At 52.1% G+C, this 12,559-nt stretch overlaps 1 protein-coding gene across 2 annotated transcripts in view; it reads right to left on the reverse strand.

Annotated features, from left to right (window-relative positions):
* The window catches only part of GALNT14 (polypeptide N-acetylgalactosaminyltransferase 14), a 199,151-nt gene that overhangs the window by 68,605 nt on the left and 117,987 nt on the right, over positions 1-12,559 (reverse strand). For both annotated transcript variants that reach the window (XM_035000848.1, XM_035000849.1), the window contains exon 2: positions 3,817-3,986. In XM_035000848.1, the coding sequence (XP_034856739.1) occupies positions 3,817-3,986 (170 nt within the window). The remainder of the gene's footprint in view (positions 1-3,816; positions 3,987-12,559) is intronic.

The following is a 12,559-nucleotide window of genomic DNA, read 5'->3' on the forward strand; positions in this document are numbered from 1 at the left end:
CAAAGCCGAGGGAGGACGTGCAGAGGGACATGCGGAAGGCCACTGCTTGGCACCTGGTCCCCACGCCTCCCATGGGCCCTGGATCAGGGATGAGGAAACTGAGCCATGGCCAAGGTTTGTCGAAAGGCCGATGACAGCATTCTTTCCATCTCAAGACTGGAAATGTCACATGTTAGGTCAGGGGTGGGTGCGCATGGGAGGTCTCCGTTGTCAACCCCAAAGGGTGAATGTGCAGGGGATCCATTTGAAACCATAGGTACCCCCTTTCTAAATTAGCCTGGGTGTGGACATCACTCACTGCCCTCCCACCCCCCATAAAGCCTGGGAATGGGGAGTTCCTAGCCTGCCTCCTCGCCTTGGTCATCCCACCCTCCAGGTCAACCAGCCACCCCTACAAAATACCCTGGGCTCCCTGGCACGGAGGACCGAGATAACAATTCTATTCCACATGGGGAAATGAAGCCCCCGGCCTCTGTGGGGCTGCTTTCGCTCAGTGCCGGGCCACGACATGCTTGGGAAGGCTTCTATAACTGCCAATGCACTTGGCTTTTCCATCGGCCCAGCTGCCTGTCGGGTGAAAACTTCCACAGCCTTGTCCCCCTCCCCCGTCCTGCTGCCTCCAGCCTCACGGCATCTTTGGATTCCTGAGCGATGCCCCCCAACACCGGCCTCCCAGCAGCACGTGCTCCAATGCTCAGCTAATAGTTCTGTCTCAGGCGCTTGTCCACACGCGTCCTATAAATCAGAATCCAATTACGGTGGTAAGAAAATTGGAAGCAAATTTAATAAGCTCAGGCCACTCCCCCATGCTGTTTCTTCACTATTCTCTTCCCAGTAATGAGAACCCCTTTCATAGACTCTGTTCTCCTGCCTCCTCATCTAAGGCCCCCTAGGATGGAGGGAGCAGAGGAAGGGGGCTGCTTCTCGGTCCTCTTTCCCTCTTTGTATGAAAGGCAGATGGGAGAAAGTAGTCAAGTGTCTTTGCAGATTTGCTCTCCCTCTCCTTTGTTCAATAAATGTTTCTTGAAATTCTATCACACACCAGGTGCTGTACTGGGTGCCAGAAAAGATGTCTCCCCGCCCCCACCCCCAGAGGGAGGAAGGCCTCGTCCTGTTGCTGGGGCTGATAATGCACTTTGATGTTTCAGTCTTGAGAACTCAGGTAACAAGCAGGGCTGGCTCTCACGGCAACTTGCCCCTCCGGAGACCTCGGCAATGTCACAACATGGGGGGCGCTACTAGCATTTAGTGGGTGGAGGCCAGAGAGGCGGCCCAATAACCTACAGTGTGCAAGACAGCCCTCACAGCAAACTGTGATCCCCAAATGCCAGCCACTGATTGAATCCCTGGGCGATAGGAGATAGGTCACCAGCAGCCACAGCTGGTTGGATCTGGGGCCGGCAGGGCCTAAGAAGGGCCCCAGGGCTCCGTCAGCCCAGGCCGGCTGGCCCCAGACATTACTCTGGGAGGAAGTCAGGATACAGGGAGTCTGGAATCACAGGATTAAGGGGCTTAGCTGTTAGTTTTAACCTCACAGACACCGATTCCCTGGGAGGCAAGGGCTGGAAGGAGGAGATCCTGCGGACAGAAGGTCAACCCGCAGTGGGGTCCGTGGGAGGGAAGCACACTGGGCTTTGCTGCCAGTCTCTGGAACTCTCGTTAGCGCAAGAGTGGTCTGTGCACAGGGTCAGCCCCATACCACACTCAGCCTGGACATGGCTGATCCGATTATTAGCCTCTGCTGGCGCTAGCCTGGGGCTCTGCACACGGTCGGTGCTCAACAGCCCTCCCACACCTGCCTGGCCCCATGTGCCTGCCCTCCTTCCCAATCCCCTGTCCTCTCCTCTTCCTGCTCTTTCGGATCAGGATCCACAGATCTGAAATTCTCTTAAGTCACTCAACCCCAGCTCCCACAGGGCAAGGTTAGTGCCTGGAGGCAGACATATGGTTGATGGACTTTTCCTCTTTGTCTTCCCAAAGGGGGCCTTAGATTGCATCTAAATCCTCCCTGCCCCTCTTGCCTCCCTGGCAGCAGATCACACTTACCTGATAGATACAACACACTTGGAGAGGGCCCCGAACAGGACCTGGTAAACTCGGATCCTTGGGGACGGTCTCGGTTCCTCCCCCACAACCCGCACATATGTCCGGCCCTCGGACCGGACTTTCTTTTTTCGCCTCTCAGATCACAGATGAGGGTGAACGCAGAAATTCGTCCTGCTCAGGGTGTCCCCTCGAACCTGCCTGCTCAGTGAATCCCCCCACTCCATGCCTCCCTTCTGCAGGGCGGGAGCAGAACTCACACCCAGATGCACTGGCTCTTTTCCTGGCTGGGAGGCGGCCCTTCGTCCTTCTGGAGGGTCTCACCATCTGGACTCAGGACAAGGGCGGGACCACCCACCTGAGACCAGGGGGCGCTTCTCAGCCTTCTTCCCTGTTCTCCTACCTGTCTGTAGTCTCTGCTCAGGGAAATAAAATTACCTAATTCTTCTTTAAAGATTTTATTCATTTATTTGAGAGAAAGAGCACAAGCGGGAGGGGAGGGGGGCAGAGGGAGAGGGAGAAGCAGATTTTCCGCTGAGCAGAGAGCCCGACACGGGGCTTGATCCCAGGACCCCAAGATCATGACCTGAGCCGAAGTTAGATGCTTAACCGACAGAGCCACCCAGGTGCCCCCAAATTACCTAATTTTTAATGAAAATTCTATCAGATGCCAAGAACCAGGATAAGTGCTGGGGAATTTTGATAGCAATACTATAAGACTCTGACTTGAAGAAGCTTTCAGGCCAGCAGAGTTCAAGGTATAGCCAGTGCCCCAGATCTCTGGCTGCGGGGGATTTCCTGCTGCTTAGAAGTGTTCAGTTTGCAGACTCTTGGGAGTCTTCTTCTGAAGACTTCTTCTGAAACCACAGATGCCTTATAGCTCATGGCCCTGGCATTACTTTTTTGGGGAAACCGGCTCCTTTTATGAACGATGGTGATTAACATGAGCCCCTCCATGGGATGTGTGCTATGTAAGTCAAGGTTTTTGAGTTTGTACGTACAGCCTAGTTGGGGAAACTGAGTCCACCCCTCTTTACAGACTGACAACTTAAGCACCACCAGGTTGCCCAGCGTCATAAGTCACAAGAATTCTTACCGCCCTGCTCATAAACCCCAGTGTCCACAAACGGGTACCCACAGACCCAAACAAAGACAGAACGCTAAGAAGCTAACACCAGTCCGCCCCCCTCTCAATTTAACAATGCCTCAAGCCCCTCCCGTGCGCCTTTGGTGCAGCTGGGCCTCCCAGTTGTAGGCAGGGAGGCCAGCACGGAGGAGCTGGGTTTGAGACAGACCTGCTTACTCAGGCCTCACGGAGAAGCAAAGGCCTGCTCTGACTCTAGGAAGGATTGGTAATGAGGCAACGTGCCTGGGCTGTCCGAGGAAATGAGCCTGCCCACCGACCTGACTTCCCAGGTGTCTGCCCGGCCTGCCCTCCCTCCGTTGAAAGCCACGCCAGGCCTGGCCATGGGAATCTGCCAGGGAAACCAGGTCCGGGCTATAGGGTCTTTAGTGCTCCATGATTTCGGGGTGACCACCAGGTGAGGGGGCCAGGTGCAGGCGGAGGGGCCTCCCACATTCTCCCTGGAGGTGCCAGGGGATAGCTCACAGCAGTGGGTAGCGCAGAGAGCGTCAGTTACCATCCGGCCGACAGCAGACGGTGCATGCCTGCCCCAATCCGTGGCCTGGGCCCTGCCCGAATCAAGCCTGCCCTTGCTCCGTCATGACCACAAGGAACAGGAGAGAGTGACAAGTGGGAGCGGTCACACGTACCTCAGATGGCGGGTGTCAGGGACTGCCCGGCTGCTGGAGATCCGCTCGCTCTCCCGCTGGTTGAAAGCATACAGCTTATAGGGATCGTCACCGACGCGCCACTTTTTGGCATTCAGATACTGCCGCTCATCAAACTGGTCCCACGGGTCTTCCCAGTCGGCATCCAAAGTCTGCGGAGCACAGATGGGAAGTCAGGGAGAACAGCTCCCGGCCCTCCCCAGCCTCCTCTGTCTGTCGCTGCCCAACTGCAGAGAACAGGTTCATCCCGGCGAAGTTTCGCCCAAGGATGGGGCCAGAGGGAAGAGGTTAATAAAACCACCAGCAGCAACAATAACACACGGAACGACACGAAGAGGGTAGCTGCCTTTTACGGAGCGCTATGTACGAGGTGCTGTGTGAGAACCTCTACTCCCTTTCCCGGGAGTCCCAGGAGGCGGGCAGTGCTCATGGCCCCTGGATGAACACAAGAAAACAGCCTCCACAGGCCAAGGACCTTGCTCAGGATCCCACCTTTAGGAAGTTGGCAGGGCTGCGACTTGGGTTCTAGTATCCTGAGCCCACAGGCCTCCTCGCCAAGGCACTCTGACAACATCTGGCTGAAAAGGGCCAGCACTGAAGCCGGAACGTAGCAGATAGAACGACCGTATGACCGTCACTGTGCCCTCGGCCACAGGAAGAGCTGGGATGTAGGCGATCCATCTGTAATAGTGTACTCCCCACCGGATGGACGCCTGTGTGTTCCCTTCTTCCTCCAACCCAGGAATCTGTGATTATTTTTTTTTAAGATTATTTATTTACTTGAGAGAGAAAGAGCATGCAGAGCGGGTGGGGCAGAGGGAGAGGGAGAGAGAGAGAATCTCGAGCTGACTCCGTACTGAGTGCGGAGCCCGATGCCGGGCTCCAACCCTGAGATCATGACCTGAGCTAAAATCAAGAGTCGGACACAACCGACTGAACCACGCAGGCATCCCTAAATCTGTGATTATTTTTAAGAAGCATCAATTCGGGAACAAGTCATATCCTCACTGTACGTGGAGACAGCGCTTTCAAATGTATAAGGTAGCTTCTGTATTCATGATCTTGTTTCCTCCTCCCCAGACTCTCTGTGCTGAGCTGGGAAGACAAGCTCTCACCCAAGTTCTGGGCTTGTCTGCACAGGCGGGACAGTGGCCGAGCGCAAAGCAGAGCTCAGGCTCCCGGGCCATCCGGTGCCTTCGCACAGCAGAGAAGGCGAGGGTATTTATCTAGGGAGGGCATGGCTCGTGCCCAGAGCCAGGCTGCCTCCTCTGCCCCGCCCACGCCAGCTCAGCAGCCAGGCAGAGGCTCTCTGCACGGCCGGCCGGAGCTGTGGGCTTCAGAGTCTCCACACGCTGGATGCTTCCTTCGATGGCCCCTGCCCAGCAGATGCGGGCACTTTCACCCCTAGGGGAGAGCCACTCCCCTTTGATGAACTTTCAGCTTCATCAAAGCAAAAAGAACTCGGTATCTCTGGGAAAAACCTATTGACTAGGCTCTGCCCTAGAATGTGAGGGCCGGTGCCCTGGGGCTAGCGACGTCCCCAAGGATGAGATGCTCACTCATGTGTTACTGAGCCCTAGTCACTGTGCAAATATGAAAAGCTGTCCGGACACCGCCCCTCCCGCTGCTGACCAGGATACCCTCCTGGCCGTGGGGAGCCTGACAGGAAGGCCCAGGGCAGGCCCCGCAGATGGCAGGATGGGTGTTCCAGCCACAGAGGGTTCCAAGGAGCGGTTCGCCAGTGTGTACATTTATCTCACGCACCACTCGATCTTATCTGGTAATTGATCTGCCTCTCTCTCTCTCTCTCTCGTTATCTCCTTTTGAAACAGTATTCTCTTGCTAATAGCACAAAATGAAGCTTTGGAAACCAGCGATTTTTATCCAATAATTGATTTTATGAACGTCCAGGGACACTGCTGCTACGCAGGGGGTGGGGTGTGAGACCCCTCCCCCAGCCTGTGCTGTGCAATGTCACAGGCTGACAGCTGTCACTCGTGCTTGGAACATCACCCCAGGGTGACCCTGACATCATGGGGCCTTGTACCATCTCCCACTGGCTCGTTCCCAGTTAGATTCATTGCAATTCTCTCAGTCAGTGGTGAGCTCCTACAATGCTCTGTGCTGTGGAGGGGAGATGCAGAGATGGAAGGTCCTAGTCCTTGAGGGGGTTGCAAGGTTGCAGAGAGACATGCATGAGGACACCTAGAACACCTATACCAGAGGAGTGAGGGAAATGGGGAGGGCTGCCTGGAAGAGGTGTCAAGTCAGTTTGTGCTTGAAAGATGAGCAGGGAGTTTGCTTTGCTTAGGAGGAAATGGGAAGGGAAATACATGTGTAGTGAAAACCCAGATAAAAGGCAGGAAGACTTGGAGGAGGGAGGATCTGTTCAGGATGCCGCTAGCTCAGGAATGGGGCGGCCAGAGTGTGGGCTGCAAAGGGTGTGTGAGTGAAAGAGAACTCTGGAACACAGCTGGGTCTGTATGAAGCAGGTCAGGTGGAAGGGTCTCTGGCCACACGTGCAGGATGAAGTGGAGGGAAGGGACTGCCGCAAGGAGCCCAGGTGGGAGGGGAGCTCAGGAATCGAACCTGGTGGGAAGGGAGGCCTGAATGGGGGCGGTGCTGGGGCACTGATGGAAGGTTCCATGCATCAGCTGGAGAAGCAGATGGAGGGGCAGGCCCTGGCGACGGGCTGGAGAAAGGGCAGGTAAAGACCTCTTGGCCTCATCCCTTACTCTCTATTCACACCAGACCAGGCCCAGGGCCAAGAGGGCATAAGGCTGGGTTGTTTGCTCGGCCTGGCAATCACCACCGTACGGGCAGCAAAGCATCCCTGGCAGAATCTCCCTCCTTGGGGACGGGGCCATGGGAACTCAGCTGGGATTCTGAACCCCAGAAAGCCCAGAGCCTGAGTAAAGCCTGGCTGGTGAGAAAAACTGAACAATCAGTCAAAGCCTCCTTGGAGGCGACCGCTCCCTCCAATGGTCATGTGCACAGAGCGGGTTCACACTTTGCTGCACTGAGATCCACTGGGGGGAACCCCCTGTCCTAGGAGTTTGGTTTTCCTACAACAATATCTGGATGTATTAAATAATGGTGACGTTGTGTTTAAAATACAAATGCTACCATCTGAGTAACAATTGCTATTTTACAAGGCGGCTCGCACATATTGCCACAGAATGCACACACAACCCATCTGTACAGGGAGGAATCGGCAGAGAGGAGAGCTGGCTGGTTTGCCCAAGCTTGATGGCTAGAAAGTGAAGGGGCTGCTGAGCAAATCCTTCCCGGAACCTCCCAACGCCTCTGTCTTACCACGGAAACCAGGAACCCAATCGGGGGCATGTCCTCTGCTGAGAGCGAGTGGACAGAGGAGCGAGGTGGGGGCCATGCCCACAGGAAGGACCAGCCACTCTTTCTCTGCTGGTCCCCAGATTAAAGTGGCTGTGGCCCTCCCAGGATTTCTGAAGGGCTCCAGACTCCCCTAGATACTTCCAGTACTAACCTGGAGTTGGCTTCCAAGCTCTTCAATTCATGAGGCCCCATATTCATGCTCCGAGAGCCCAGAGGGCAGCACATGGTCCCCATGCTTTGGATTCCTTGCTTCCTGGCTCCTGTGACCATCCGGGGCAGGGCCTGAACACGCACGTGCAGCTTCGCAGACTTTCCCATTCCGGGAAGTGATGATACTGCTCTCCCGAACGAGAACACACACCCAGGAACCCACACAACGTCCCACCCCAGGCCTTGGCCCCCTCCTGTGTGGCCCCCCCACCACCCATGGCCCCCAGGCAAGGTCTCACTTGACTCTGACCAGAATTTACTCAATCTAGAGTGCGTGCATTTCCAACCGTAAGCACGACGCCAAGCACAGAAAACCAAGACAATCTTTTCAACAGAATATATTTGATTACATCTGCCAAAACCCAGCTTAAATAATGGGGCACCAAAAACGAATGCTCGGAAGCACATCTGAGCGGCTTTGTTTCTTTCCTCCTGCCCTGCTTTCAGGTGACGCCCCGAGTCCCCTTTCCTCCCATCTTCCCTGGCCTGTTCCTCTCATTTCTCTTTCACGCTGACTATTGGGCTCTAATGCTATTAGAGCTCATTATGGGGCTCTCTATGATTTTAGTGTGTTTGTCTCCCTCTCTTCTTTCCCCAGCTACTAGTTCTCTCATTGCCCTAAGTCTCTTCTTCCCCCCCGCCCCCATTAGAATGAGAAAGTCTCTATCCCTTGAAGAAAGTTCTTTCCTACCCTGAACTGTGCTGATCCTTAATAACACTTCTCAAACCTACCCTATGATAAAACAACACTTTGTGAGTACCTACCACGTGTCATAAACATTTACATCTAATCCTCACAATCACAGATGCCAAGTTTGCCATTCCCATTTTACAACTGGGGAAACCAAGGCAGAGAGAGAGATCAGGTGACTTGCCCAATGTCACACAGGTAGGTAGGCACTCCAGCCAGGGTTTGAACCCATGGAGCCTGGCTCCACTCCCATGCTTCCGACCATGAGATGACACTGCCTTCCCAGAGCCTCCCTGCCATTTCCTTGAGCCATCTTCAAGGACTATCTATGTGTTTCCCATCATTTTTCTTAGCCAGCTTTTTTTCTGCATAGGGATCTCCCTCCTCAGAGGATCTCTGTGTCCCCTTCACCATCACCCCACTGGTCCATCACTCTCCTTCCTGGGTACCCAGTCTCCCCCCAGCCAGGGCAGGAAGGGTACAACTCTACAGGCAGATTTCTTTAGGAAGGTTGGAAGATGCCAGGCTAACACACAGGAGGTCAGAATCATAAACAATGATAGAACTTATTATTTAAGGATGACAGAATTCATCTATCCATTCAATGTCTGACACTCCAGCATAACATTCCAGTGTCCAATGGACATCCCTTCTGGGTCCAGCCAGGGACACAGAGGTCCCAAGGAGCCCACTCCAAGCTTCAAAGGCCTGCAACTTCTAGAAGTTTCCTTCTAATATTAAACCAGAATCTGTCTCCTGTCAGAAGCAAATGTAAATCCTATTTGGAGAAAAGCATCTCCAATCTAGATCCTCAGGATTTCCACAAAGCTCACTGAAAGGTGAAATCACAATAAAAAAAAAAAAGGTCAGGGGCACCTGGGTGGCTCAGTGTGTTGGGCGTCCAACTCTTGGTTTCGGCTCAGGTCTGATCTCAGGGTCCTGATCTCAGGGTTGTGAGATTGAGCCCCACATTGGGCTCCATACCCAGCATGAGTCTGCTTGTGTTTCTCTCTCCCTCTCCCTCTGCCCCTCCCCACTGCACTCTCTCTCTCTAAAATAAGTGAAACAAAAATAAATCTTTTTTTAAAAAACGATCAGAGAAGGAATCTCTCACTAAGTGAGAGCTAGTGTAAACTGTAAACAACAGATTTAGATCTTCCAAAGACTTCAGATGCCGGAATTACAGATACAAAAGAAAGCATAACTGGAGATAAAACAGTTAAAATATGGAATAAAAAATTAGCAAAGAACAAAAGTTCACTGAAAAAGAATTGAGCATCACTTTTAGAAATGAAAAAGTATAATAATGATTGACGGTCAATATCAAACAGGCCAAAAAGAAGAGTTTACTCTTATCTACAAAGATTTTTCACCGGAATGCTGTATTTGTATTATCCCTGTGAGGTAGGCAAGCCAGTTGTGTTGTTCCCATTTCACAGGTGAGAAAACTGAGGGTCAAGGAAACAAAGGAGCCTGCTTAAGACCACAGAGATAGTGAGTCCACTACTGAGACTCTAACCCAGGCCTTCTGGCTTCAAAGCTCGAATTGCTTCAACATCACCAGGAGCTTCATTCATCCAGGACCACTTTTTTTTACCCCCTTGCTGGATAGTCATAAACATGTAGAAGTATCTGTTCACCCCAGTATTATTCTAACGTCCATCCAGCTGGGGATGGGCCTTATTTTTCCAAGGGCCAGTCCAGACAGTGAAGAGGACAGCACAATCTCTATGTAAGTCCTGCCCAGAGTGAACGGGTTGGGAAAAGAATGACCCTGGGAATGGACTCCTTACCCCCCATGGCGTGTAAGACAAACTCCAACAAAGAAGGAAGGGCCGGCCAGCCCTTCCCTTGCTCACCTGGGCTCATGGCAAAGAAAAGAGCTGGAAAATCCTTTTCCCTCATCCAGGGACAGCACATCAATTACGGATTATTAGATAAGATCTTCATTTTAATATTTCCACCATGTATTATCACCTCTTCCTCTCGCTGGAATTCTGTCTTGGGAGTTATTTAACTGATGTGCAGAAATCTAAATTTAATTTATTATGATCTAACTCACTTTAGAAGCCAAATTACCCTGCACTGGAGAAGGATCAAGTCAATATCCCACTTGGCTTTCTATTTATCTTCTGCAGGGTTTTCTCTCCTTCTCTTCAGTATTCATTTTATCTCGGGTGCTGGTAATAAATTTAAATTTTCCTCAGAATTAGGCAATTGCTCCTTTAATGCTGGGGTTTAATGGTTAGTATTAATTTTATCAAAGTCACTCCTTAAAGAATTTGGAGGATGGAATGGGCATATAATGGAGGGGGAAAAGGCTATTTCCCGGACCAAATGAGGTAGCATGTAATCAGCAGGGATGAGTTTACTCTTCTAGTCTAGCTCCTTCCATTTCTTCCCTACTTTCCTTTCACCTGCCGCCCCCGCCCTCAAGCCAGGCGCCTACCAAATGGGTCTGGTGGGAGCTGTTTGCTACGGTTTCTCTGTGCCCCCGGAAGTTTTGTCAGCCCGGACGCCATGCCTAGAACCCTCTCTAGGGTTCTCCAGTTGGTGTCACTGAGGCTCTGACAGCAAGAGCCACCACCGCCCAGCTCTCTCCTCCCTTGCACTGCCCCAACATACACACTCCACCTGTATCCCAACCACACACCACACGCAAATATGGCTCTGGGGGAGGTTTCAAGCTTTCTGGAAGAGGAGAAGTTCTGATAATTACTATAATTGCCTAAAAACTCCAACTGTGAAATATAATATGATTAATGGAATGGACAGCAGCCCACGTTCGTTTCTGGGAGAGAAAAAAAACAAACAAACAAACTCACACAATGTGGACCTTCTATGGAGATTAATTTGCTTACCAATTAGCATGAGAGGGAGGTACCTAGGAAGTTTAAGTCTGCGTGAGTGGGAAGAGGGTCTGGCTCCCCCACAGGTGCCAGGGTGCGTGAGCAATGCCGATGTGTCTGCTCTCTTCCTACCCAAAGTCCTATAAATTCCACCACCAAAGAAAGACTAAACCCAGAGCTCCTGTATGTGGACAGGCATCTCAAATAGCTTGCAGCTTGCTTAAAGAATCCCTCCCAATTGCTGGTGGGCATGAGGACTGAGTGAGAGCTGGCCCTACCCACAGCATTCATCTCTGCATCCTCTTCTTTGTGTTCAAAGACTAGAGCAGAAGCCTCGTCCCTTCTGGGTCTAGAATCCAGAGAGCAAGAGATCAGGAGGGGAGGGAGACAGGTACTCCCACAGGGCTCAGGAGAAAGAGGATTTGGTGGACCGCACAGTGACACAGACAGATGGGTTTGCCCCCAACCAGGAGGCTGATGCTGGAAGAGAAAATGCACCAAGAGATGCAATCGTGCCCAGGAGAGACTGAGCAGAGAATCTGGACTTAGGACGAGCAGAGCCGGAAGTGGGCTTGGGAAGGGAAGCCTCTAGCTGGACAGAACAAGACAAGCAACACTCTGTCTCTGGCGTGGATAGTAAGTCATCTTGGGTGCATGGTCACCTCATCAGCCTGAGGGCAAGCCTGCAAGGGGGACGCTTCAGCCATCTTTCAACATGGCCACGGTGGCCTCCCACAGGACTGAGACGGGGCCTCAAGGTCAGGGCTTCGCCCCATGGGAAGCAAGTTCTAGAAAGAAAGAATAGAGCACTAAAAACAAGCTTTGCATTTTTCAGTGACAGAAGCAATCTCTCCCCCAAAGTCAGACTCCTCTCCCCCTCCCTTGCCCTAACAGGGCTGAGAAATATCTCCAAGCATCCTCAGAAAGCTCTTTTGCCTCAAGGAACAGCTATGGAGCCAAGCAATTGTCAAGGGGCCCTACTGAACCAAGGTAATCAAGCAGGGGTCACAAATGAACAAGTCTTCAGGGTCACTGAGAACAGAAATGCCAGTGTAATACCTTGTACGTACCGCACAAAACCTACCTACTTAACACTCTTTAAATCTCCCCTTTGGGTGAGATTTGGCCTGAAGGCCACCAAATTGTGGGGTAGTAATGGAATAAAAGGAGAAAGCTGAAGAAAGATAAAGAAGGGAAGGGTGACCAGAAGGGAACAGTGCTGGCACCACAGGTTACGCTTCTGTGACTTCTTTTCTCCTTTAAGGAGCTCCTTGTATATTTCAACCCGATTTCACCAGACAGAATTGCAGCTGCCAGAGTGTTTGTGTGTGGGAAAGTGGAGGTGGGCAGAGAAGGGGGAGCACTGCACCAGGGATGATCCTATAATCCTTCTCTGCCGTTCCTTTGATGTCATGAAGAGATCGCAAGTCAGGAAAAGCTGGGTCCGGAGCCTGGCTCTGCTCCACACGTCCTTTCAACTGCTTGTGGTCAGTTTCTCCCTCTAGCCTGAGGGTAGGACTTAATCTTTGCCCCACACAACTTTACAGGCCCAGAGTAGATCTCAGAAATGAGATATGGCCTGAAAAACTGCTTGGCAAAACATAATGCGTATGTAACATAT

Source organism: Mirounga leonina, unplaced genomic scaffold (genome assembly GCF_011800145.1).
Source record: "Mirounga leonina isolate KUSES-001 unplaced genomic scaffold, KU_Mleo_1.0 Mir_125, whole genome shotgun sequence".
Lineage (NCBI taxonomy): Eukaryota > Metazoa > Chordata > Mammalia > Carnivora > Phocidae > Mirounga > Mirounga leonina.